Here is a 27,942-nt window from a genome sequence, read left to right on the forward strand (position 1 = left end):
TTAATTTAAAACACACTGAAGAGTGTTAACTGGTGACACGTGAAGACAGACTGAAGTTGAGTAATGGGATCAGAGAGAGAAAAGTGATCACACATCAGAGAGAAAACACAGCAGTCAAAGTTGTTTCAAGTTTGAATTCATTTAAATCAGCATATTTTGCTAAACATTTCAGAAGGATCATATATATTTTTCTGATAAAATAATGCACCATTTTTAAAGCTTTTGTACGCTGAAGATCATAACAGATTTATAACAGAGGAGATCGATCAACAGACAAACTACTGATAAATACATGGTTGAAAATCAATAAAGAGAAGATCTCTTTATTGATTTTCAACTAGCATACTGGCCATGCAGTTTCATTATTCTCCCTGTGTCTAAAAGTACTGGTTCTGCTCTAAATTAGCCTCTTCCACTGACCTGGTATATATGACATCAATGTGTATACTGCATGTATTAGTCTTGTAACTGGTCAAGGTGGAGCTGTTAAATATATAGTACAATATGTTCAGTTTAGTTCAGTGGTTCCCAAACTCAGGGCCAGTCTACTTCAAAGGGTCACACAATAAATCCAAAGCTGTACATGACTTGGGTCCAGACTTTCTCTGCAGTTTGCCTTTCACACACACAACTCAGCGGGAGGTTCTCTGCACAGACGCAATCACAACAGCATCAAATCCTCCGCAGGATTCAGGTGAGGGATTTTGCAGCATTACGTGAAAAAAGTGTAAAATGTTTTTGCTTTCTTTGCTTTTCTCATTTTAGTGTTTATTGTTGTTTTGAAACATTAGATGATCAACCACTTGGACCATTTTTAAAATCCTTTGTCATTTTCTTGTTGGTAGGCTTTATCCATTACATTTCTTAACATCTTAAATACTTCCTTCCATCCAGCCATCAATTAGCTGTGCCATTTATCGTTGAGGCTCATCAGGGGCCTACAGCAAATCCCAGCTAATATTTGTAAGAAGCAGGAACACAGTGGCAGTTTATCACAGGGCCGTTCAGAGGTAAGTCACCAGTTAACCTGCATGTCTTTGGACAGTGAGAAGTTCCCACAGGAACCCACAGAAAAACATGGGACAACATCAAACTCCAGAAAGGCCGGTGACATAATCAGGGTTTGAATCAGAATCAGAATCGCTTTTATTGCCAGGTATGTGAACACACAAGAGGAATTTGACTCCGGTTTTCCTTTGTTCTCTTAGTACAACAGTTTAAAAAAACAACAAACAAACATAGAGATGAACAAGGAACAAAGACAATAAAAAAGCTATGTACATGTACAAAAAAAGCTAAATAGTTGGTGCAAATGGTGCAAGGATGAAATAATAAATATACATATACAGTTTGTACAGTATATTGAATGTACAGATATATTACAGATGATGTTTCTGATATTTGAGTCCGGTGTTAGCTGTTTGACACGGAGACAGCCTGAGGGAAAAAGCTGTTCTTAAAACGGGATGTTTTGGCGTATAGTGTTCTGTAGCGCCGACTGGAGGGGAGAAGTTTAAACAGTTTGTATCCAGGGTGTGATGGGTCTGCGGAGATGTCACCTGCCCGTTTCCTGACTCTGGTCAGGTACAGGTGCTGGATGGAGAGCAGGCTGACACCAATAATTTTCTCTGCAGTCCTTATTGTCCGTTGCACTCTGTTCTTCTCCTGTTTTGTGGCCGATCCAAACCGAACAGTGATTGAGGAGCAGAGAACAGACTGAATGACGGCAGAGTAGAATTGTGACAGCAGCTCCTTAGGCAGGTTGAGCTTTCTGAGCTGGTGCAGGAAGTACAACCTCTGCTGGGCCTTTTTGATGATGGTGACTGTGTTGGTCTTCCACTTCAGGTCCAGGGAGATTGTGGAGCCCCAGAAACTTGAAGTTTTCAACAGCAGTCACAGAGTTGTTGGTGATTGTGATGGGTAGCAGAGTGGGGGGGCGTCTCCTAAAGTCCACTGTCATCTCCACAGTTTTTAGCGTGTTCAGCTCCAGACTGTTCTGACCACACCGGCAGACCAGCCGTTCAACCTCCCATCTGTAAGCAGACTCGTCACCGTCCTGGATGAGGCCGATGATCGTTGTGTCGTCTGCAAATTTCAGGAGTTTAACAGACGGGTCTTTAGAGGTGCAGTCGTTGGTGTAAAGGGAGAAGAGCAGTGGGGAGAGCACACACCCCTGGGGGGGCGCCAGTGCTGGATGTGAAGATCCCCAGCTTCACCTGCTGCTTCCTGTCAGTCAGGAAGTTTGTAATCCACTGACAGGTGGAGGAGGGCACAGTGAGCTGGGTGAGCTTGGTGTGGAGGATATCTGGAACAATGTTATTGAACGCCGAACTGAAGTCCACAGGATCCTGGCGCACGTCCCTGCAGAGTCGAGGGGTTGCAGGATGTAGTGCAGTCCCATGTTGACAGCATCATCCGCTGACCTGTTTGCCCGGTAGGCAAACTGCAGGGGGTCCAGCAGGGGGTCTGTGATGTCCTTCAGGTCCGACAATACCAGTCTCTCGAAGAACTTCATGACTACAGACGTGAGGGCGACAGGCCTGAAGTCGTTTAGTCCTGTGATGGTGGGTTTCTTGGGGACCGGGATAATTGTGGAGAGTTTGAAGCATGAGGGGACTTCGCACAGCTCCAGGGATCTGTTGAAGATCTGGGTGAAGATGGGGGCCAGCTGGTCAGCACAGACCTTCAGACAGGAGGGTGACACACCATCTGGGCCGGGTGCCTTCCTGATCTTTTGTCTGTGGAAAAGCCGACAAACATCCTCTTTGGTGCTTTGGTGTGACAGTTATTTAATATTTCCTCCTGAAGTGAAGTGTAGGAAAGGACTTTGAGGTAAAAGAAAAGAAAACATACTCAAATGTACCTCAAATATCTACTTATGTACAGTACAATTTGGCACACATCCAAATAAAAGTCTGGATCTTGTCAATTCAAATGTAGTTTTAAAAGGCAACTGTTGGGCCTTCCAACTAGAACTAAAATAGTACTCAGAGTGCATACCTTCCCAACAGTCCCCTTAGATTCAATCAAGCTGCTTCCTGCTCCCTAAATATGCCAGATTTTTTTAAAGTTTCAAGAAATCCATTCAGTAGTTTTTGTGTAATCCTGCTGACAACAGAAGCCATGAAAAAAAACTCATTGGTAGAGGTAATAATACAGAAATAAGAGAAGAAACACTACAAGAGTGAGAAATAAGAAACGGTTTAACACTTCTCTTATTAACAGATTTATTGGAATTCAGAGAGCAGATGAAAAACACTCCAAAAAAATAAATAAATGTTGTTTTTCCTGCATGTCTGAAGGGTTTAACTTGAAACGTTCTTACAAAAATGTACTTCACAAAACTTTGGTTGAAATAGTCTCTTTGAACTACATCAAGATTATTTAAGTAAAACCTCCAATCACAGTAATGCCGCATTATTATTCAATATAAAAAAAATCGGACACACAAGGGATGTCTGGCATGAATAGAGCCAACACACACTCAGCAGGAGAAGAAGAATATACATCGTCGTTATAACATAGTTGAAGGACATGAAAGTAACAAATGATCAAACATTTCAGATACCTTCGGAGGTTTAGTTGGATCCTACGTTATATCCTCATAAATCTTAGAGTACAGACTAAATATAGACAACTTGCAACAACAATGTCTGAAATGTGTCATAAATTTGAGAACTCCTGATTAAAAGCAAATAAAAAAGGAGTTTTGCAAATTACATCTTTCATCTAGACTTAAATATCCAACAAATGGAGATGATTTCACCTGTTACCCTTTGAAGAGTATAAAACTGAACACTAAATAAATTGCTTTGTACAGATGTTCCTACATGAAACCCTCAAACTTGACATCACAGAAGTCATCTACTGTGTGACTCACAATTAAAAGCTCGACTTCGGTTTCAGTAAAAAGAACAGAAAATAAAATTCTGCGGATTCCTTGTCTCTTTCCTTTCATTCAAAGTGCTTAAAACCAACAAGAGTAAAACATAGATTTTTTAAAAAGACAGTGTTGATTGGCTGTGGAGAGGATATCCCCCATTAGGTTATTTTAAGCTACTTGTTCAATCGGCAGCAGAGCCTGAGGTCAATTCACTTCAAAATGCTGATTTATGTACATTCAAAAACATTTGAAAATGAATCTGGGGGAAGCATAATTGTAAAAACAATCTGGTCACACCAGGTTACAATAACCTTTTTACAATGACTGGACTCTGCATGAGGATGCCACAAAACCGGAGGAACTGCAGTTTCGGTTGGACAATTAGTTTGATATCATAGTGAATTATAGTGAATTGATTGTCCTCCTGGTTGGAGCTTCCTGAGTCTTCATCCACTTCATGTGTTGCAGCTCTCATCATAAGACGGTGGAGCCTCTGTAACAGACACAGACAGATCAAATCAGCTGGTCAGTACAAAAACACTCACTTATATATCACACTTTCCATAGTCAGGAAGAGCACTGGACAACCACAGCCAGGGGAGCGTGATAGTAGTCAACTTTAAAGGTGCCATGAAATGAAAAACATATATGTCAAAAACGACTGGCTCAGTGTTTTCTTCCTGTATTTGGTTTGAACTATTTGATGACCCATACTCAGTTCCCTTGCCTTGACTATAAATAGTGCCGGTTAGCGACTGGCGCCCAGGGTCATACGCTGTCTGATTCATCAGTTAAGTCTGCAGGCGTAGGTGGTGGCGTGAAATCCTCAACAAAAAAGAACAAGCTGTCATAATGACTTCTCATGTTGAGCCGCTCTTTACTGTCAACTGCACAGGGATGGGACACAGGTTCAGCACCGTGGGCTACTGCAAACACCAATCAATGACAATTTCATCCATCGCTTTGTGTTTTGACTAAACACAGGAAATAGGGGGTCACTGAATCTAAATGTACTACAAAAGATCTGACTCTGTGCTCTCCTTTCTTATTCAATAATTTGTTTGCTTTTCGAGGAATAGTAACTGTAAACAGTGCAGCAGTTTGTTTGTCGCCTTGCAGTCAGAACCCTGGACTAAATCAAGGTTTTTCTACTATGAGCTCACAGTAGACCATTTAGACAAAAAATATCAAGTGTCATATAGTGTCTTGCACGAGAACCCTTCAGCACGTTGATAGGAATATTTGGGGATCAAACATTAAAAGGTTATATATACACAATATTCTGTGCCACTAGATGTCGCACTAGCATCAGCTTTACAAACCAACACAAATGCTTTAACAGCCACAACTCACACAACCCTCTCTTCATGTTACTAACAACAATACAGCTAGCTGCTCTGCAGACTGATCAAATTAGTTCGCTGAACCTCATGCGCAGGTTGATGCTCCTGCCAGTGTGTGTGTGTGTGAGACGTCTTTATTTAAGCACAACAGCAACACATTCTCCACAGGATTCAGGTGAGGAGAGGCTTTATTACATCACATAGACACCGACATCAGATCAAATGAACTCTCTTGACATCTTTGTCTGTGTCTTCTATGAGTGTGACGTACACCTCTGTTTCAGCCACAGATATTTGTTATCTTTTTGTTTGTTTCGTTTTTGAGCCTGTTGCATGTCGCAAGTGTCATTAATCCCCCCCCACTCGCTTGTGGTGAATCCTGCATTGAATCTATTGCTGTGTTCTCACATCATCTGCTCCGGACATTCTGCAGACTTTAGGGGGCCAGCTGGAGTATATCCTCAGAAACTCTGGAGGCTCTGACTTGGACATTTGCATTCACACATACACCTCCGAGTTTCTCCGGATGATCTCCGGAGGTCAGTGCATGTCTGAAAGCAGCTGTAGGAAGTCACAATGGAGAGATACAGGAAACACAAGGTGGAGTGGGAGACGACACAGTTAATGGTCTGCCTATATGGAGTCAAACCCCACCTAGCATTGTTAGCACAGCCGTGACAGTACTAAATGAGAACGTGCCAACTTACCTTGAGGATAAGCTGAGTTTCCATACTCTGGTGGCAGGATGAGTGATGTTGGTACAGAGGTAGCAGCGTTCTCAGTTGGATAAGGTGCTGTGGCCCCTGTGGAGCCACTGGCTGCAGCGCCAGGCCCACTGGGTGACTGGTTCTGGGGGAAAAACAGCCCGGGGGCATAGCTGAAAGCATTTGGTGACACCAGCTGAGACTGTCGCTTGTTGGGGTAGCCATCGTTTACTGGAGCCCCACCCTCTGCTCCATGGTGGTACTCAGCTGGAGGAGCACTGGGGGAATTATGGGAAGACCCCCTGGGGCGTGGGGTGGGACGGGGAGCGGGTTTTGGGGCAGGGCGAGGGGTCGGTGTGGGAGTAGTGGCAGAGGTGGACGCTGGGTCTGGTGTCTCCTCAGCTGCTGCAGAAGAAGGTTTTGCTTTTTTGGAAGGGTGCAGTTTTTTGTCAAGTGAGACGTTCCCGATGTGGATGGGTAGTGTCAGCATCACGTCTGGAGACTTTAAACTGACCTGAGGAAAAGAGAATATTTTTTATATTTCCTGAAAGAATACAGACTTTATACCACACTTTGAATGACTTTCTAGTAGATTCTTTGTTGAGAATCTAAAACTGTAGACACAGTATGATTTAATGCAGCCAACATGGACAGTGCTCTATATACCAGATAAATTCCTGCTGCACCATTGATTGGACTCTTATCCTTACAGAATGTTAGCTCTAACCCCTTTTTCAGCCATGGACAATGTAAAGTTAAAAAGGATCTGAATGACAAATACGTTAGATCGAGACTCATTTCATTGGTTTAAATGAAGGGTTTTTCTCCATAGTCTGATTCATTGTGGGGTTCTCTGAACCTTTTTGCTCTATTGATATGAGGGGGAGAAAATAATCTAAAATTATCATCATTGACATTATTAATAATAATAATGCAGACATATTGGTATTCGACATATTTGTCATGACAAGCATCTCGTCTCATGTTAAATTAATTCCTATTGTGACTTTTCCAGAAAAATGATTCGGCCAAAATCTAAACTTTCCATTACTTGTACATGACTGATCGAGGCCAATGATGGGTGTCGGTAATCCAAAGCTTGACAAACTTCTTAACGAGACAATATTTCCAATATTGTATAAGAACAAATCTTACTTTAACGTAATATTCAATCTTTATAAGATCACAGCCAGCCAGCGAGGACTGCGGGAGAGGAGGAATGATGATCTGCTCCTTCCACTCCACCTCCTTGCCAGGCTTCACCGCACCTCCCTCCACGTCCACTACATTTCTCAGATCATGCGTGGGCCTCTTCGTCTCATAGGTCACTCTCTGAAGAAAACACGTGACCATGGAGAGTCATAAACATGGTGACAGAGGAATACTGTTCCCACACAGGCTGTGCATATAGAAACACAAGGATTTATTACCCAACAATAAACAGGACAAAAAGTATTAGTAAGTAAAAGTATTCTGCATTTGTACATTGTGATATTATCTAATATTATTAGGTTGATATGGCTAATTCATATTTTTATAGTTTCTATTTCACACTTCATCCTGTACTTTATAGTCTCAATTTGTGCAAGTTACCCAATTAGGTGTCAGTGGGCAATATTTGATTGTACCTGTACAGTTACAATAATGACATTGAACTGTATTGGTAAACAGTTGAACATGCAGTAGACACAAAGAAACAGCATTTAAGTCATGTGTCTGACCACCATACTAATGAAAATGAATATTCAATTGCATTCTAACTCCAGAGTTCTCCAGAGGCCTTGAGCTGCTAAACGCTCCACAGCGTTCAAGTCCTGCTGAGAAGTTTAAAAAACGTTGTTATATTCCCAAAGGATCAAATGACAAAGTGTAATGTTGACAGTCACCAGAAGCGTGAAAACCACAGAGAAGTAGAGTGAGGCTCCAAGGCGAAATATTTTCTTTCACCAGATCCTGATTATTATACGGATCCCTTCTAAACTGTAAAAACTCACAAATCTCAAAACCTGAATATGTTAACACTAAGATCCACATTATTCCTGAGATGCAAAAGTCCTGACTCATCACACAAAACCACCTTCTCTGGTGGTGGCGATAATCAAACTGTAACATCCCCCCAAGTTTTTGCTTTGTCTCTCTCTGCAAACCTAAGAAATGCCTTTAGAATGCAGTGCTGGGAGGTGGTGCTGAGACACGCCTGTCTACCCCCTGACCCCCAATGGTTGGGGGGGGGGGGTTACCAACTTATAATTAAAGGGTGTTAACCCTTTCAAATACATATAAATGTCAAGGAGTGTCGACATCCCAGACGATTGATTCTACATGAGCATTGGCCCTGAAAGGTCCAAGACACCAGGTGGTGTTGTGAGTCAATCATAAATGTAGATTTTTAAAAAAAACAAATATGATAATAAATGTGATATTAAAATCAGCAATGTTTTAAATATCACTCACATTGCAATATTTTTAAATACCTCCAGGCAACAGATATATTCATTGTTGAATTTGGTGTTGTCATGGGATACGGTATGTTGATAATATGACATTTATAGAATAAGATCACTCACATCTAAAACAATAGATCTGTTACATTTAAACCTCAGGGGCTCACATCAATCATCTCTGCAGCTCTGACGGCTGCTTTAAGTCACCTGGTTTTTGGCCCGTTCACAGAGCCTAACCCCCTCCAGCTGTAACAGGCAGGGTTTCAATAAACTGCCACGTTAACAGAAGAAGACGCACAGATCTTCACAAAAAAACATCCACAACACTTGAATATAGAAATCAACAACAACCTACTGAAAATGAATGGTAACTGGACTGTATTTTTATAGAGCACTCTTCCAGTCTTATGGGCCTCTCAAAGCTCTGTACTGTACAAGTCACATTCACACATTCATACAGCCCTTCTATCCGCAGACCTTTTCCAACACACAACATTCATACACTGTCGGCACGGCCGAAAGCAGACTAAAAGGGCCGGGAGTGTACCACCGATCTTCTGGTTGGTGGATGACCCACTCAAGTCATTAAAATCAATAAATGAATCATCAATATAAAATCTTGTACTGTAAACCACTTTGAGTGGTCATCAAGACTAGAAAAGCGATATATAAATACAGACCCTTTAGCTTTAATAATATTCAGTAGATGACTACGATTTGAATAAAGTTTTTGAATAAAGTTGACTTTGGTCTGTGAGCCGCAACATAACCTGCATCTCATAGGTTTGGCAAGAACAGGGATTTACCTGCATCAGGCTGGCCGCCATGTTGCCTGTAGTCTTCCCAGACTGGTTGTGGATGTTGGCTGTTACCTGGATGATCTGGCCTGGTGTGTAACCCTTCATGTCAGTCTGGGCCTTCAGGACGACTGTGCCTGATTTCACCAACATGTAGGTGAACTGCTGGGTCACTGCGGATGAGCAGGTTCCCTGTGTGAAGAGGGGCAAAACATGATTTGGTCTTTGTGAAATGACATCCGTGTTTATTTGCATATAGAGCGCCGAGGTGAGATCCCATCACAAGCAGTCACAGGAGGCACATTCAGGATGCAAAGTAATGTCAGGTGTGAACAGATTTACTTAGAACTGTCCACATGCGATCAGATCACTTGGGGCCGATGATAATACCAGGTCTGAACCGAGCCTTTGTTCCACTGCTCCACTCACTACAACAACCTTGTTTAAAGTAGCATTTCGTCTCAAGAGGGATGCAAAGTGAATTGTTCCCAAACTGCTAAGACGTGCATTTGACTTAGGACTCGTGGATCTTGTTCCAACTTGTGCTTTGCACTACAATTACTTTGTCCCACCTCTGGAAGTTGCCAGGTTTCGTACCATTGAGTCTTTGCAGTGAGATGAAACCAAATGTACCCAACAATACACACTAAAGACAGATTAACTGTTGTTTATTAAGAATTACTTCCAGCATAAACTTACATCTAAAAATGGTTCAATTAAACAGAAACAACATTTTTGGATGTGTCTTTGAACCTTTAAGACCAACATGACCATCATCAAAGGATCAACTAAACACACAGACACAGACACACACACACACACACACCGTCATGTCTCACCCATATGTCTGGCACTTCATTCAGGTTTAGGAGGCTGAGCAGGTAGAAAGCCTTCTCCGTGTTGTAGTCCTTGGCAAACCGTGGTGTGTCAATAAAAGCCCTCACTCTGTAAATGATTTTGCCATAGTTGCCTTCATAGGATGTGGGAGCAGTGGCTGAGGGAAAGAAGACACATCAGTATTAGATTGATCGCATACAGTAAACATAAAAACAGAATAAGAGACTTCAGTTTTCAGAACAGGGGGGCAGCACTGTGTCACAGCTCACTCAGAGGTTTGGTTATTGTGCAACAGAAATTAGGCACCATTGTAACATCACTTATTGACTGCACACAGAGTACAAGATTACATTGCTCAACAGTCAGGAAAAAAAACTAGTTTTTCTCCTGATCTTTAATGTAAACATGAAAACAACTCTCCAGATCCACCTTCAGGCTCTACAGTGGTGAAAGCACACACACACGGTTCAAATGACAGATTTAGACTGACAACAGTAAAAAGACCGGTTGGGCTGGTTTTGAGTTTCTGTGAAGTTCCTCCTGTCATTATGGGGAAAGGCTTTACCTGGAGGAATGAATTAAAGCAGTTTAAACAGTCAAACAATGGCTACGCACAAGTGGCTGTGAACTTCTCTGTGTGAGAGCTCGACAGAATAAGCCATGATGACAATGTGTAGTGAGGAGGGGCAACTGTGCCCAAGTTATTCATCTCTTATATACAACATAATCTTACTAAATACGATTTATTGTGAAATAACCGTCTCTTTACCCTGAGATAATACATGTTGGTTTCAAGAGGATCTTTATAAACAGAGCTTTAAAAATGAAGACTAAAATATCTCAAAACCACACATCTCATTATTTTCGATTAATTAACTCAGGTGCCGGCCGCAATCAAAACTCCCTTATTGTTTCGTAAGAGTCCATTAGAAAAGTTGCTGATGTCTCCTGGTCATGACAGTGCTCTGTGTTCGTGGAACAAACTGACAGCTGCTGAAATCATTCCGTGGAACAAACTGACAGCTGCTGACATCATTCCGTGGACATTACGTCATAAGTAGCAGTAGTGTCAGATGGAAATCTTAGGTAGGACCCCTAACATGTGACACACAGCCGTCGTTTTCTCTCTCATTCAGCTGATTTCTTTCAGAACATTTTCAATCTCTAGAATAACAAAGATCCACACAGGCTGACAGCAGCTGTGACTCAAACTGAACACGTGTTTTTTGACCTTCTTTCACTCAAGTTCAAGAGTGTGACACCATGTCAGATTTTACTTCTGCCAAGGAAGGTATGTTTTGTTCATTATCATGTTTGTTAGCAGCAGAAAAAACTACAGGAGCAATTACCACAAAACTTGGTGGAAGGATGCGGTATGGGTCAGAGAAGAACCCATGGAGCTGATCCAGATACATGTGTGGATCCAGGAATTTATTTTTTAGTTTCTTTACAGCGTTTCCCAGAGAACAGATTCTGATTTACTGGTCAACAGATTAAAGAGTGAAAGAGAAAAGTGCTAAAACATGGAAAGCTGCCACAGATTAGATCATCAATTTGACATGGCGAGATAGAGCATTAGCCTTGGTAGAGGTGTGTGCTCCCAGAGCGCCCTTCTAGTTACAATCAATAGTAGAGTCATTTTTTTCCACAATGGGTCTTATTTGCATAATTTTACCCAATTCCTTTAGTTATGATATAGTAACTGCTGAGGTCTGGGATCTTGCTGGAATCACTGCGACAAAGAAGCTATAGGACGATCGGACAGGTTGCAAGCAAACAAACTGTTTGTTCAGAGCACAAATGAAGGGGGAAGTGAGTCTGGTAATGGTGATGGATTTATGACCCAAACAAAGGCTTTGTATTCACTCATTCAGATAAATTCAACCAGTGTGGAAGTTTGTTTACAACCTGTGAGATCATCTGACAGACATGTGTCCAGGTCTGGGCAGTACAGCACAATAACAGGGATGACGACCAAAAGCATGAAAATAAAGATGTAATAACCCAGAGTTATTCTTGTGTCTCTAACTGACTATAAACTCAATTGTGTTAACTAGTGCAGTGGCAGTTCTTGCTTTGCCTGTGGCATTGCTCATCAAACAGTTCTACAATATACCGTCACTTTTTATTGTTTGTGTGCTGGACGTAGTGTGCAGATGTTTTAAATATAGTCTATGGTGCAGAATGAAGTAAGAAAAATTTGAGTTCATTCTACCTGGTTTATCTGCAGTGAAGATTTTGCAGTCCATATTTTTCATGAAATTAAAGTGAATTCTTTATTATTGTTCAAGTGTGGTTTATATACATATGTTTGAACTGCTGTTGTTTTTTCAATCATGTAGGCAATCAGCACAATCTTCTGATCCAAGTTCTTTTCAAAATAAAAGCTCTGTAATTCAGCTCGATATAAAGCATTGCGGCAACAAAATGAAATTAGGGCCTGAGCACAGCTAACAGTGCGAGGACCCTATTGGAATTGCTCAAATTATTCAATTTATCAATAATATAGAACACATTGTATTGCATGTCCAAATCACACCAAGCTCGGTGCTGCACGTAATGACCACTAAGGATACACATGAGAAGTCAATTAGATAAACAGTTCATGAGATACGCGTTCCACAAAGAGACAGACAAACAAGACGTTTGTGGAATTAGTAAGATACAACCATTGTAGTAACACTAAACAAGACGATAGTCTAGAGTTCACACAAGGACATGCAAAGACCTAAGCCGCGTAACATTGAACTTGTGGGGCAGTGCAATAAGCTGCAAAAACATTTGATCACCTTATAAAAAAGGTTACACATCCAGCATACAACAGAGCATCAGCATCCATCTAGAGTCCTGCCTTACACCTGATAAATCCCCTGAGAGGAACTGCAGGGTGGGTCATCATTCTCTCTGGGTTCTTCAACACGAGCGACCATCTTTCACTTTACACATGAGTCATGGGTTTTCATTTTTATACACGTTTTGAATAAAGCAGCTTTAACGGTCACAATTTAAATGGTAATCCACCTTGGTAAAATAACTCGAGCTGGTTCCTGCAAATACTTGGGTTTCGCACAAAACTCATAAGCCAAAGTGAATGATGGGATAAAAGTCCCATCATCCTCAGTGCTGCTGAACCACAACAGAATTAGGGTAAACATCATCATGCCAGGGCAAGTCTGTCAGGCAGTGAAATGCGAGTGCAGAACACACACACACACACATCAACACAGGAAAGAATGTGTAATGACAAGTGTTCATCATCCCATCCTCTCCAACATCCTACCTGGTATGAGAAACTTGAAGGGAAAAGTGTGTTCTCCCTGTTTCAGTGTTCCTGTATGGGGGAGAGAAAGCACAGATAACATTCATCAGTGTCAACGCTAACAATCGCTCTGCTGTTACTCAGCAAGCAGATATGCCTCAGGGCTGCATGTCCTATCCACACTCTTTACCCTTCAATTTCCTTTAATACACTATATTTTCCCATGATGCACAGATGAGAAAACGTTTCCTTGTTGCAAATTCTGTCTCCATTTTTGAGGGTGTGGCTAGTGTTTCATGTATTTCCTGTGGCCGACTCACATTTAAGTATTCATAGCCAGTGAAGGTCTCTAATCTGAGACCAGACTGGGCTGATGGAGTCATCTGTGTGATGCAATCTGCCCAGAGTCTCAGCCGCTCACCTTTGTCTGCGACAGAGACGGTGCTGTTGAAGTACTGTTCCTCCGCCATCCACGCCGTGTCGTTCACCTTGGTAGTGATGCCACAGAAACCATTGCAGTTCACTTTGATGGCTGCAGGTAAGAAGACAAAGGCAGTGTAGTTTTTAGCCACAGATGTTCCTCAGTAGCTGCAGCATGAAATCTTCCTCATAAGCACATGATGTTATGAGAAAGGCATTATGACATGTCTGCTCTATGAGGAAGTAACAAAAGCACAAGTGTGTTACACCGAAGCCCACAGAAGCTGAGAAGACTATATGAAACCTCTTATAAGAATGCTGAAGAAAGTACAGAACATTAGTTAACCAAGTGAGCTTTCAACAAACCCTCAATATCCATATTGCCCATTCAATACCACACTATAGCCATAGTTAATAAAAGAATATAAGAACTCGTGCTTAAGAGCTCGATGACTTATTTCCAGACAGGGCATATCAGATGACCAGCTGCTGGAATATTTCCAAATGTTGAGGGTGAATCACCATCAGTGCAAACACAACATGAGAAGTCAGATTACAAGACTGTGTACGTGACACAAGGAGAGAAATGTTACAAAGAAATGATTTAAGTATGAAGCTTCCAATCATCACTGAGCTTTCGACTGATGAGGCTCTTCTAAACCAGGTCTGACAGATGAAGGAACAAAACTGCACTGTGATCATGACTCAACAGCTTTTTTAATAGAGTGTGACGATGAACTTTCATAATTTCTTCACCTCTTGATACGTTTCTGCCACACAGGTGAGACGATTAGAGAGAGTGATCTGTTCATATTGATCCAGTTGTTAACATCAACACCCTTTCCCCTAATTTCTTGGGCAGTGAATTTCACATAATGTTCAATCAGGTTCAATAGTTTTGATGAAATGAACAACAACGGCATCTATTGCACTTCTGTCCGTCCTTTCTACGTTCTTTTTCCCTGTTAGAAGGTTTTTATTTTGTAGTTTTTCCTTACTCTTGTTGAGGGTTAAGGGCAGAGGATGTCACATTTTGTTAAAGCCCTATGAGACAAATTGTGATTTGTGAATATGGGCTATAGAAATAAAATTTGATTTAATTGATTGATCAACTATAAACTACTATTGTTGAGTGTTAAAAGACAGAAAATCTGGGAACTGTCTGAGACTATGCAGGTGTATTGAATAAGTGAAACCTGCTTTTACACTTAGCATGATTTTAACCTCATTTACAGTTGGTAAAAGTCTTAATGTTCATGTTGTGGTCTGAGCAGATCCACGAAAACAACAAAAACAAAATAGAACAAATGTAGATGATGGGAGCTATTAGTGAACCTGTGTTATTGGGTTTTCTTCCTTTCGATTGGTCTCTTCTGTCCGTCCACAGGTGTCCTGGGTAACACAAGGACTGAAGGGGACATTTCATGTGTTTACGGGATAGTGGCTGCAGCTGCCTCACTCATTTGGAACAGCTATGATTTCTCTGCTTGTTAGATAGCAGGATAGCGCAAAAACTTCTGGTCGGATTAGTGGAAACTTGGTGGAAGGTTGGGTCAGGGAAGAACAAATTCAATTTTGTTGTGGATCTGGATCAGGGGGCAGATCCAGCAACTTTATACTTTAACTTTTTTCATTTCTCTGGAACAATTCCTGGGACTTGATGAAAATAATCAGACATATTTAGGGAACTGATATTTATGAAATAAATTTGGTGCAGTTTGATTGAATTTCAGGGGAATTGTTGGGCCTTACTTTGTTTCTGTTCTCTTTTGTCCCCCCTGACTCATGTAAAGAGCCCTTGGGTCTCTTGAAAGGCGCTTGATGAGTTCATTTTATTATAATTATTTTTATTATTATTATTATTATTATTATGTGCTCTGTGAGTGCTATTCTTTTATCATATTTCCGTTCACATTGTTGTTGTATGTGAATGACCACAACCTTCGGTGCAGTAGGTAAATGAGGTCAACAAAACTTCAGTAAAAGCATGGCAGCATATAATACCTACACGGCACAGTGTCAAAACAATGATGTGAACAGTAGTTGAATTATTCTCAACATAACAGTATAATTAGCCTTACAGTATATTTTCCATCTGAATTATATTCAGTCTATAGAAGCAAAAGACTAATCAGAACAGTCTGTTCCACTTTGCAACACAAGTAACCTCAGCAAATGCTTTGTGTCTTAAGTCAACCACAGCGAGTTCAAACCTATATGATTTTTAATGCAATGTTAATATTTGCCCAGCCATACGTCTGTTATCTCGAGGCCGAACCCACTTCGTAATCTATCAGTGATTCAAAGTGTTGCGTGCAGAGAGAGTTTGTTTCCTGGGAGGTGCACAGTGGAGCTGACAGTCTGACCAGCTTTACCTGAAGAGGAATGTAAACAGACTGGAGGCCCCACAAGCATTCAAACAGAAACTCACACACACATACAGAGAGAGAGAGAGAGAGAGAGAGAGAGAGAGAGAGAGAGAGAGAGAGAGAGAGAGAGAGAGAGAGAAATCAATCTCAAGAAGTTGTTACTTCATAACAAGGGCAAAAAAAAAAAGGTCTTTAATACCAATGAGGCTCCAGCAGACGCACTATAACACCTGTGACGCATATTCATATCTACGGTAAGGTGACATCTACACTACATTTACTATTGGGATCTGATAAACATGAGTGTGATGTCGCAAAGCTGAAAACAATCAGATATGGTCTAAACACATCAATATCTCTGGTGATCCGATCACTCAGATCTCACTTCCCTGTTCCACGCGCAAATAAGAGATGTTTGACCAAATGATGTTATTAGCCAGTCTGCCTGTACAGATGTGTCCACTATCAATGTGTTTAAGTTCGGGCTGTCCCCCTTGTGATTGGATCACACAGGACAGATGTTAATATCAGGTCTGAGCAGGGCCCCTAAGGTACAGACCTTCATGTTCAAAGTTTAAATTGACAAAACATGTAGCTTAAGAACAATGCTTAAAATACAGATTTTATTTATATTTTAATTTTCAGTCCTCTTGGGTGAGTGTTAAAATATTTCTGGGGCCCAGGGGGGACTTGGGCTCTTGACCTTCAACAGTCCTGGTTACGTCCCTGACTCAGGGACTGTGGCCACAGAAGAAATGAACCAATAGGCTCTTCATGACCTGGCCTTAATGATTACCGATCCCTGCATTTTCCCCCTGCGCAGCTTGTCATGTTGTTGAGTATGCTGTCACTTCCTCAGGCTGAAAAGTAAAGGGGGGGACAGGGCGTTTGCCATCAAGGCCCCAAGCCTCTGGAATGAATTGCCTGAGGAAATAAGGCTGTCTTCTGAGGAAGTCGGAGGAAATAAAGTATTTTTGGAAGGCATATCCCTGATTGTACTTGGAGGGCCAGACTATTATCAGTCTTTGAACTTCCTTATTATCATTTTTACCATTATCACATATGTTCTTCCTTCTGTTTTGTTTCCACTTGTTTTCTTGTTGTGGAGCACTTTGTACACAGTGTTGAACAGTACTCTTTAAGTTCTTATTAATGTTCTTATTATTATCATCAATAGAATTAAAACCCCTCACTGGACCCAGAGTTAAGACTGTTATAGCGACCTCACAATGAAACAGTGCTGGGACAAATCAAAAGTTTATTGGACTCATGACAACCACAGACACGCGAGCTAACTTCAGCGTGATATCCAAACACAGGCAGCTCTTTTCAGTGGAATCTAAACTGCTCCCCACGAAACTCCCTCACTCGATCCATCACTTCCTTGTTCGGCGACGGCGACGCTGTGTTACCTGGTGCGCGGTTGTGCGGAATAAAAGGCTGAATTAGCGGACTCGTACCTTTGCAGAGCAGCGCCTGGCCCAGTTTGACGCTCACGGTCCCGGAGATGGACTCCCCCGGACTGTACACCACTTTGTTTTGGTCGAAGCTGATCTCGAACTGCTGGAGCTTCCCCATGATTCCCCTGATCCGCAGCGGGACTGAAGATCACCTGTGCGGCGCAAACACGAAACACGCACATTTTCCACCCTGCGTCCCCGCCCCCTTCGTCGGACGTCACCTCCTCTCACAAGATGAGAAATAAATTCCCAGGTGTACTCTGAAAATGTTTTCTTTGGATTCATTTACTTAGATATGACAGAAATGGTTACTCGCATTTAGTTATTGAATTTATTATTTACTGGTATTTAAGAAATATTCGTCTTTTTGACGTTCATCTATCAATCAATCAGTCAGTCAAGCAATCAAATTTGATTTGTATAGCCCACATTCACAAATCACAATTAGCCTCATAGGGCTTTAACAAGGTGGGACATCCTCTGCACTTAGCCATCAACTAGAGTTGAATAAGACAAAACGTAGAAACCTCAGATAGAGCCACAGTTGAGGGATCCCTCCCACGCACAAAGAGAAGTGTGAGAGATGTCGCATGAAGCAGAGCACATCATCAAGATAAGAACATGAGAACAGACAGTGGCCAACATAAGTGGAGAGGTGTATCAAGTATGTTTAAAGCATTCATACAAATGAAAAAGTCAAACAGAGATGAAGGGAGCAGTAGAGGTATTTCTAATAATAGTATAATATGAGTAGGCATATTGTATATCTAAGCAATCTAGCTGTAATCATAATCCACAATCAGCTGCCACACAATCCACCATCCACCATAACAGTCACCATCCACCATCACAATACATGATCAGCTGCCACCATGATCACATCCACAATTCACTTTAATGAGCAAGGGCACAGCACAAGAATCTGGGCCCCGGGTCATACATAGTCTAAGTGGGCTATACTTTCTGCATCCACCACTCTGCTGGGGTCCACTATGGTCCTCGAGACACAGATGTCATCATCCATCCATGGTTTTTTAGGGTAGGAACAGATGTCTATGCCGATGTCAATATGGGTTCTATATATACGCCTACTGGAATGGAATATGGGATCGTCAGAATGACACAGGCCTACATTTCGATATGAACTGAACTGTAGGCGTGTATGTTTGATTTGAACGAGCATGCAACTCTCAGTTGACATGAAGGGCGTAAACTTTGGTTAACCCTGAATAGCATTCATTACCTCTTCCAAAACTTGTCCTTTGGAAAATGTGTTTTAAACTCCTTCATTTTAAGGCCACAATAACTGTGTTTTATGGTTCTCCTCGCCACAACACCCTTGTTAAGAATGGCTTGTTTCCAAAATGCTAAATCTAGGACTTGACTTACTTGTGAAGTTGTGATTTGCAAAACAATGACATCAACCTGTCTTTCCAGGATGTACCCAGCTTCTTAGCTCCGTTTGCTTATAACCACCCCCCTGTGATCCTCAATATTGGCTTTAGTAGGTCCCAGAACACTGAGGCCCTGTTCAGACATGGTATGAACATATGTCTTGGGTGATCTGATCTAACGGGGACAACTCTACAATCACACCCAAGATTTGATCAACTAGCTAATTCAGAGGTGGTCTGGGATGAATGTGACAACATATTATTTTATTAGTGTGAAAGCAAATGCATCCTGGGACACATTGAATGACCTCCTACTCAACTGATGTCCTCAAGGTAAGCAGTTTTGCTGGAAAGACACCTTACTCTGGCCCCTATAATCGAAATTATTTTGTCACTTAGTTTCAAAATAAAGCCGAGTCTTCAGCAACACTGAGGTAAAACTGAACATAAAGGTACAATCAGAAAACAGGCCTACTATTAAAGTATTAAAAACTGAGAACAAAGGGAAAAACCATGGTGTCACTCTTAGATTGTCTAATTGCAGGCATCATGTAAAAAAACAGAAATGCAGTATGAAAATATATATATACATAAAATACAAACTTTAGAAACAGTATTAAGATGTCGATGCTGCTGAAAGTGACTTTTAGTGACATTGGAGTGAGCTCAGCTCGTCTCTCGTCCTCTAACATGAGAAGGTGACAATGAGTCTGGAGCTCATCATTCTCTCTGTGGCTGCTTTTCAAACTGAACACAATGCTGCTTCGTTTATCACACAGCTGTAACAATACTAACACAACATAACAAGCAAATATTGCATCATTACAAAACACTTAAAGGATTTTGTCTCAGCTGTTTTCACTGTGACAGTTTTCCTTCTTATAAACTCACCACTTTAGTCTAGGCTGGTGCAGGAGAGGACCAAACATTCTTAAACACCAGTACTTATTTCTTGGTTGAAAGTTTGATTCAGTAACAAAACCAAATGTTTCCTGAGAAAATACTACAGAATGTGAGCTCAGGGTTTACTGGCTCTGAAATGATCTGATTGAGAACACTTTATAAAATGTATATATGGTGCCCCCTCCTGGAAGATATATGACCGTGCTGTAAATATCTGCAGTAATAGATACATACACACATTGTCTGAAGATGATGTTGAGAAAATTCCCCAGTACATCATCTGTTGGAAAAAAGTTCATGCCATTATGATGGCAACCTCAAAGAAAGTATTTTACAGATTAAATAAGGTTATTCCGGGGTAGTGTATTGTGATGTGTTTTAGATGATCTAATGTGTGATTGTGTTCTACATATACATTCATTGAAAACAATACACATATTGTTTGGTTGTTAGCTCTAAATTGAACAAATGAACTGTGTGCACTGGACATTATGAGGTGAATGTAAAAGCAAATCAACAAATCTCCAGATTCAGTACTTTTTCTCTGGATGGACACACAGCTCATGATATTTGGTACAGGCAGTGAGTTTCTATCAAAGCCCAAGTGTTGCTGGGAATCATTACGATGAGTAAATCATTTGTGACGGTCACTGTGGGGACTTATTTTTTTCTTTTTGTCAAAGAGGAATTTGTATACAGTTTATTGAAATGTACAGTGAAGAAAAGACACGTCTATTGTAAAGGATAATGTGATGTTTATTTTTTAATTCAGGAAAAATGATTTAAGCTATTTTCTCTTTGTCTGGGGGACTAACAAAGCCATATGCTATCTGTGGATACAACCTGCACCCACCCAGTGGAAATATCCATCTGCTTGATTGAAAGGTAACATGTGACAAATACCAGTTATTTCTGTGCAGGTGAAGGATGACTGCAAATGGAAAACAGGTAAGCTAGGAGATGCTGTATATCCACAGAAAATGGTTTGAAAAGACAGATTTGAAATACAAATCAAAAATACTTGATCAAAATACAGATTTGGAGATCTGCTCCCGATGTCAATATAACGTATTTAAATGTAAAGGGTCCATTCTAGGGTGAAGGAAACAACACTTTGTACAATTTAAATGAAACATACTGGTGAAAACATCTCAAAGATTATTTTATATTCAATTTCCGCCAGTAGATATTGCTTAGATATACAACATGCCTACTCATACTGTATATACGATCATTATTAACAACACTATTATCATTACTGTTGTTATTGCATTTCTTTACCATAAATACTTGTAACATTGATATACCTCTCCAGTCATGTGATGTATTTTCTAATCAATGTTGTCACTGATAGGAAGCACTTCGCCTCCAAACTGGTGAACAGACAGTGACCTGGTCTTCGGTGACATGAACCGTCTGGGATTTGATTATTATTATGTTAAATAATAAATGAATAAATAAAAATAAAAGATAATGTTAACAAATAATGTGTTAATACAAGATGCATGCTAGCATAGCAACCATGCATCTAAAATAATCAATTTTAAACATGTTTTCAATACATATAAGAATATAACAACATAGTGAACAAGAATCAATTGCAACACCCGTACATTTTCTGGTGATTTGCATGCTCGCAAAAAAAAACATTAAATGTACAAGTAAAGTTAATTTACAAATCATTTAAATTAACAACTTATTAAATGCATGTAACACTGGAACACAGTGGAACACAGTGGAACACAGTGGAACACTGGAACACTGGAACACTGGAAAAATGATTTACTAACACCAAATACTCAGCAGGTGAGGAAGGGCTCGCTCCATGTGCGTTTAGCCGGGCATTGCGCACCGCGAGTCGGCCTATGGAGCTTTTTTTTTCACAAACAAAGTGTGTGTCCTAATTACCTCGCGGGCATTGAGTCTGACATGTCTGGTCCATGGAATTCATCATGATGGCAGTTGGTAAAAAAGTGAATAAACATAGTTAGATAAAGACATTTTCTGGGGGGACACTGGTGCATTTACATAAGTAGCATAGTGCTATAACTGTAAGCAATGGAAAAGGACTCATTGTTAAAAATGTAAAGTTAATTCCAGTACAGTGCTCACCTTAGCAGTTACAACCCCATGCTATGTGAAACTGAAAAACAACAGACAGAATAGTACCACTTAACAATAAGTAATATGAGCTAGCTATGAGTGCTACAATGGAAAAGTAGCCAACTTTTGATTTAATTTTCTGAAAAATTCTACAGTCAAATCGTCTGAACCTTGACATACTGACACTGGGGGTCACTATGAACAACAGACAACTGAAACATTCTGAGGTCAGAGTTCAGAGCCATATCTCCAGCTTCCCTTCTTAACCAAATATGGTCCAGGTACAAACTGGACAGATGGCACTGATCAGATTTCAAAATGGCAGTTTCAAAAACCAGTGGGTGATGTCATGGTAGGTTACCACATCCCCCCCACTGAGTGCTAGTCACCCATTTACTGAAATGTTATTAATATTCAACGCATCCCTTCGAAACCAGCACTTCAGTTTCTCTGGTAATTAACAAAACACTTGCCGAGTGAGAAGTCAATTGGATGAATGAGTCATGAGATATGTTGTCCACATACAGACAGACAGACATTTGTGGAAATAGTAAACTCTTCACCCATGCTTGAACTGGACCTGCTCTTTCCACCAAAACTACATCCTGGCCCACTACTATTGGTCACCTCCAATAATGCCTCACTCCATGCTACTGATTTGCAGTGATTTCGGAATCACTTTTGTTTTGAGCATCTCTCAGCTTAATTCGGAGAGACTGGAATGTGTCTCGAAACGCTTGTGAACCAAAACAGTACAGCAGTGGATCCAGGCAGCTGTTCACTCCAGCTAAGATCAGGGATGCATAATACGCCTTCTCAATCTGCAGCAGAAAGCAACATTTTCCAGGGTAGTATTTCTTAAGTACCACTGCCACAGTTCTTATCACGTTCAGAGGCAGGAAACACAGCCCGAATATCACCAGACACATGCCTACCATCCTCTGAGATTTCACCTTGGCCTTCAGACCTTTAGGTGTACTGATGTTGAGGCGAGTTAAGGAGCCAGCCAGACGGACGTAGCAAACAGCAGACATAGAGAAAGGGAGTATGAACCCAAAGATGAGCAGGACAAAGTTAATGACAAAGTAGGAGTCTGTCAGGTTCGTCTGATGAATGGAGAGACAGTGCCTGTTTTTGCCGTCTTCGCTGGGAGGAAGCATGAAAGCATAGACCAGAGCCTGGATCAGCAGCAGAAACCAAACTCCTGCACACAGCTTCTTGACAAACTGCTTCTGTTTCATACAGGAGCTTTTGTTGAAGCGCACCACAGCTGTGTACCGATGGATACTGATGAGAGTGAGGAATATGATGCTGCCATTGAAATGGGAACTAAGCAGGGCGATCTTGACCTTGCACAGAAACGGGCCAAAGGGCCAGTTGTTGCCCATGGCGAAGTATACCGCCATCAGTGGAGTGACTGGGGTCGCGATGGCATCGCTGAGAGCCAAGTGGAACTGCAGTGTGGTTCCAGAGGTCCAGCAGGGTATCCGGCAGCAGAAGACCCAGAGGCTAAAGGTGTTGAGGATGAAGCCAAGGAAGAAGATGAGGCACAGGAGGACGATGATGGACATATGCTGTTTCTCATCCATACATGATGAGTTATTGCTGCAGTTTCCGGGCTGTGAGGAAACCGTCGTGGGCATCATCTTCTTCTGTTTCTGTGGGAGGAGAACAGAACACTGCACCTCAGAATTATTTATTTCACAAGCTATTTTTTTCTTACTAGATCAAAAACAGTAACAATGCAACATATGCTTGAGATGGACCACAAATACTTATAATACTGTCATGATCCTGTCCTATGTTGAACTTCTGAGGGACTTTTTGTGGTTTTGGACTTTTGATTTACGGACTCAGAATTTCATCGTGTTTGGACTTTGGGATTTGTCCTTGTGTTCTTTTTAATTACTTTTGTGTCTCTCACTTCAGTCTTTGTGTAGTTTTCCTGCTCCTACTTTAATATGTCACACATGAGTTAAACACTCATTGTCTCTTTTGTTCACCCTCATGGATTTATCTCATGTTTCCATTCTGTTCTATTTGGTGGATCCATTGACTGTATATAAATGGATTTAGGATTTTGTTTTAAATCAGGGGCAATCAAAAGTCATGACCTATATTGCAGCCAACCACCAGGTCGTGATTGAGACACATTGACAGTACTTTAAGGGAACTGTTATGTTGTCCATCTTTCGACACAGTCTCTGGACAATAGAAAACATCAGCAGAGAAATATTGCAACACAGCACGTCCAGATGGTCGACCCCCAGGTACCACAATCAAATTTCAGATTTACATACAAGTTACATGTACAAATACAACACACACTGTACTCTGGGGGCACAATCCCCAGGCTTCCGATCTGCATGCAGAGGTGTCCATGGGCAAGATGCTGAAGCCCAAAAATAGAACAAAAAGTGCTGCTAATAGATGCAGTGTGTGTGAAAGGGCGAATGGATACATGGATACATAAATACAAACTATTTACTCTAAGGGAGGTACACCTTTAATGACCCCATGAGATTTCTCTATTGCCACCCTCAGAACAAACTAGGTCTTTAGCCCCACAAGTTGTTTTCTCTTTTATCAAATCTCTGAGACTTTTTTTCAAAGTTAGGATTTAATAATATAATAACCTTTCAGTTTTTGATATGTTTGCCTGTCTCACTATTAGCAGGATTATGCAAAAACTGTTAAAAATGTCTGGAAGGATGGGGTATGAGCCAAGGAAGAACCAATTAACCTATTCATTATTTTCAGATAAGATCAAACTCTACTGATCCACAAACCAGGGAAATTCTGTTGTAGACAAGAGAATAAAGAAATATAAAAAGACAATAGAATAATAAAATAAAATAAGTATTAAATACAAAATTCTGAGTATGTACATCATATACACCTGAATGTAAGAGCAGATTTGATTGTGGGGCGGATCCAGGAATTGTTTTCTTTCTTTAACATTGCAAGACAGGGTGTTAGCCTTCGCAAAGGTTTGTGCATTCCCCTCCAGTTACTTGTTCTACTTGTGGCATGTAATGAATCACATAGGCACTATTCAATAGAAATCCCATACAATAAATACAAATTATTTTTAAGATTTAAATCTGTGTTGACTTTTTAAAAATAGTTTGGATTGGAACATATTGGGGGTGGCCTCACCTCCCTGGTTTGATTCCTGTTTGGTCGGGGTTTTTCAAGATAGAGTGGATCAGGCTGTGGTCAGTTTTCTTATGCCACAAAAATATTTCCTGCTCCTGGGTAAGAAATGTAGTATGGCAACACAATAAATTCTCTTCCATAAATCAAATGTAGCTCTGAACACTTTAGTTTTATTACATTTGAAGAAGGAGTCACCATTTACTTCAATTGTATTGGATTTGGCTGCAACCCTGGTTTACCCCTGAGACTCCAAAAGTGTTTTGTCGACTAAAACACTTCACCCACCCCTCCATCGCCATAGTTCAGGTTCAGGTTTAAATTTAATTTGCGTCTCACTTGTTAATACTGTATGAATTGTTTTAACCTTATAATTATCACATTAGGTGAAATATCACTTTGAAATACCGTCAGCAGATAGTAAGGAGTTAAAAACAATCTTACCAGAGTTGAAGTTGTCTTCAGTGCTTTGAGTCTAGTAACATACTAACTGTTTCTCTTCTGACTCTGCTTATTTGTGGAGCTGCTAGTGGTGGAATTGCCCAATCAGAAATCAGTGTGGCAGTGTATAACATCCTGCAGATACAGAACAGGAACTTCAGTTAATGTTGAAATCAACATCAGAATGATGAAAACATGTGAACTCATGTGACTTTGTGAAACAATTGTTTGTTTCAGTTCTTCTGAAAATGACATGCTGAGTTGTGCACACACAACATGACATCTTCAGACTTTTTACTCAAAATGGAACCAATAACAGAAAAACATCCAGCAGCAGTTCAGTGTCGATGAGCGAGGTCAGAGGAATAAGGTCAGACTGGTTGGAGCTGACAGAAAGTTTACAGTGACTCAGATAGTCCCTCTTAACTGTGGTGCGCAGAAAAACGTTTCCAATATTTTTGTGGAATCAAAGAAGCTGTTTCTCAGTCTGTTTGTGCAGGATCTTATTGTCCTGTACTTTCTCCCCGATGGCAAGGGGACAAACAGACTGTGGCCTGGGTGAGTTGGGTCCTTGCTGATGTTACTAGCCTTCTTGTGTAGACAGCTATCATATACCGGGTCCAGAGTTGATAGCTTGGTTTATACGCTTTGGCAGAGAATTGTCTCTATGGTGCTCCTGTAGAAGTTAACAAAGAGCTTGGGGGGGAAGTTGAGTTTCCTCAGAAAGAAGAGCCTCCGTTGAGCTTTCTTCACCAGGTGGGAGGTGTCAAGGGCCCACGTCAGATCTTTTGTGATATGGATTCTCACGAACTTGATGTCATTTACAACACCCACTTCCTCACTGTTGAAGTGGCATTGACATTGTCTGAGATCAGTCCTACTATAGTGGTGTTATCAGCAAACTTCACTATGGTGTTAGAGGAGTGGATGGATGTACAGTCATGAGTGAACAGGGTGAAGAGAGCAGGACTGAGCACGCAGCCCTGCGGTGCTCCTGTGTTCAGGATGATGGTGGAGGATGTGTGGTTGCCCATTCTGACAGTTTGCGGTCTGTTTATGAGGACGCCCATAATCTAGAGTGTGGTGGATAGTCTGAGGTTTTTGAGTTTGTTAACCAGTTACAGAGTTTCGATTAAGAATATTTGCATTTGCCATCTTGTTGCTGGTATCTGAGGTCTATCTGATTAAAGGGTAATTAGGGTAGACTACTTATCCTCTTGAGCTCAACACAAGTTTATCTGTTTTCACAGGCTGAGTTGTATGAAACGTGTGTAAAATCGATGGGAATTCCCCTTCACCAAGTTTTGTGTAGGAACTAAACTATTCAGCAAGAGCGAGAAGATACTACTAAAATATAATACTATCATTTGAAGTATCACAAAGACAGTCAGAAAGTTGCCGTTAGTTGCAATTTGTTAAACACTTTGAAATAGGGCGTTTATCACCATTTTTCCACATAGCACAATTCAGATGTAGTGAATTTCAATGTGGATTCACAAGTGGACTGTTGGGCTTTGGTGGAGGTACAGTATGTGTTCTCCTGAGTGCCATTCTACTTCTAAGATGTATTCATATTCCAATATGTGTTGACTTTGGAAAAAAGGAAAACACCTGAAGAAGAATCAGCTTATGATTCTTTATGGAGTCTTCTCCTCAAAGTACATTCAGAACAGGACATGGGGGCACGTCAGTGTGTAGGGTGTGTGACAGACTGTTTGGTGCTGCCAGGTTACCATGATGCTACAACAGAGTAGAATGATTCAGGACTGTGGATAATAATCACAGGAGGTGGATTGAACAGTGGGTGAATACCCATTTGAGCCTTACTTTGTGTTGTTTACATGGCTGTTGCTTAAACAGCACCCTTGTACACATTGTGATCATGTTTTCCCTTCCTCTTCTTAATATTGTATAGGATCTGAAAAAAGGAACCTACAAGGTGGGAAAGGGTGGCTGAGGGGGTGGAGCGGACGTCCTCCAACCAGAAGGTCGGAAGTTCAATCCCCAGTCTTCCCATCTGCATGCCAAAGTGTCCTTGGGCAAGATACTGAACCCCAAACTGCCCAATAGAACAACAAAAAGTGCTAGCTATAGAAGCACTCTATGTATGAATGTGTGTGTCAATGGGTGAATGGAAAACTGTAGTGTAAAGCACTTTGATATATAATACAATACAACCATTTACAAGAGGCACAGTAGCATTCTGACTAAAGGTAAACATGCCAAAACCTAAAGAAGATGAGTCTGTTCTCAGTGTTGAGCCCACAGCATCTGATGGTAACTGTGGCTGCCAGGGGTGTCTCCTGCTGAGGTCTGTACACACTTTCTCATCCACATGTTTTTCTTCAACAGAATGAATGTGAGCAGAGGTGTTGCATAAATGTGGCACTGCATCTTGTCAGTTCGACTGAAACGCAATAACACCCGTG

At 41.0% G+C, this 27,942-nt stretch overlaps 2 protein-coding genes across 3 annotated transcripts; both read right to left on the minus strand.

The window, feature by feature from the left end:
- Positions 1–3,213: 3,213 nt before the first annotated feature.
- Positions 3,214–19,158, minus strand: arrdc1a (arrestin domain containing 1a). Of its 2 annotated transcripts, XM_069522829.1 has the most exons (9): positions 17,517–19,158; positions 13,689–13,799; positions 13,289–13,339; positions 10,011–10,165; positions 9,181–9,363; positions 7,086–7,262; positions 5,934–6,444; positions 5,635–5,787; positions 3,214–4,376 (listed from the first exon to the last, which is right to left on the minus strand). In XM_069522829.1, exons 1-8 carry the CDS (start codon positions 17,632–17,634, stop codon positions 5,663–5,665), a joined length of 1,431 nt encoding a protein of 476 aa, XP_069378930.1. In that variant the 5' UTR covers positions 17,635–19,158; the 3' UTR covers positions 3,214–4,376; positions 5,635–5,662. The 2 variants fall into 2 exon arrangements, with proteins under 2 accessions (XP_069378930.1, XP_019957961.1); XM_020102402.2 differs by lacking the exon at positions 5,635–5,787.
- A 1,390-nt stretch (positions 19,159–20,548) lies between these two features.
- LOC109639086 (P2Y purinoceptor 2) lies at positions 20,549–25,668 on the minus strand. Its single transcript, XM_020102367.2, has 2 exons — positions 25,517–25,668; positions 20,549–23,574 (listed from the first exon to the last, which is right to left on the minus strand). Exon 2 carries the CDS (start codon positions 23,560–23,562, stop codon positions 22,567–22,569), a length of 996 nt encoding a protein of 331 aa, XP_019957926.2. The 5' UTR covers positions 23,563–23,574; positions 25,517–25,668; the 3' UTR covers positions 20,549–22,566.
- Between the last annotated feature and the right edge of the window lie 2,274 nt (positions 25,669–27,942).

Source organism: Paralichthys olivaceus, chromosome 4 (genome assembly GCF_024713975.1).
Source record: "Paralichthys olivaceus isolate ysfri-2021 chromosome 4, ASM2471397v2, whole genome shotgun sequence".
Lineage (NCBI taxonomy): Eukaryota > Metazoa > Chordata > Actinopteri > Pleuronectiformes > Paralichthyidae > Paralichthys > Paralichthys olivaceus.

Excerpts from the sequence above, each read along its gene's own strand:
- arrdc1a (XM_069522829.1), bottom strand. The coding sequence starts at position 17,634 with ATGGGGAAGCTCCAGCAGTTCGAGATCAGCTTCGACCAAAACAAAGTG. Across the intron at positions 13,800-17,516 it reads CCAGGCGCTGCTCTGCAAAG|CCATCAAAGTGAACTGCAAT; the intron begins GTACGAGTCCGC and ends TCTTACCTGCAG. Across the intron at positions 10,166-13,288 it reads CTTCAAGTTTCTCATACCAG|CCACTGCTCCCACATCCTAT; the intron begins GTAGGATGTTGG and ends TCTTTCCCTCAG.
- LOC109639086 (XM_020102367.2), bottom strand. The coding sequence starts at position 23,562 with ATGATGCCCACGACGGTTTCCTCACAGCCCGGAAACTGCAGCAATAAC.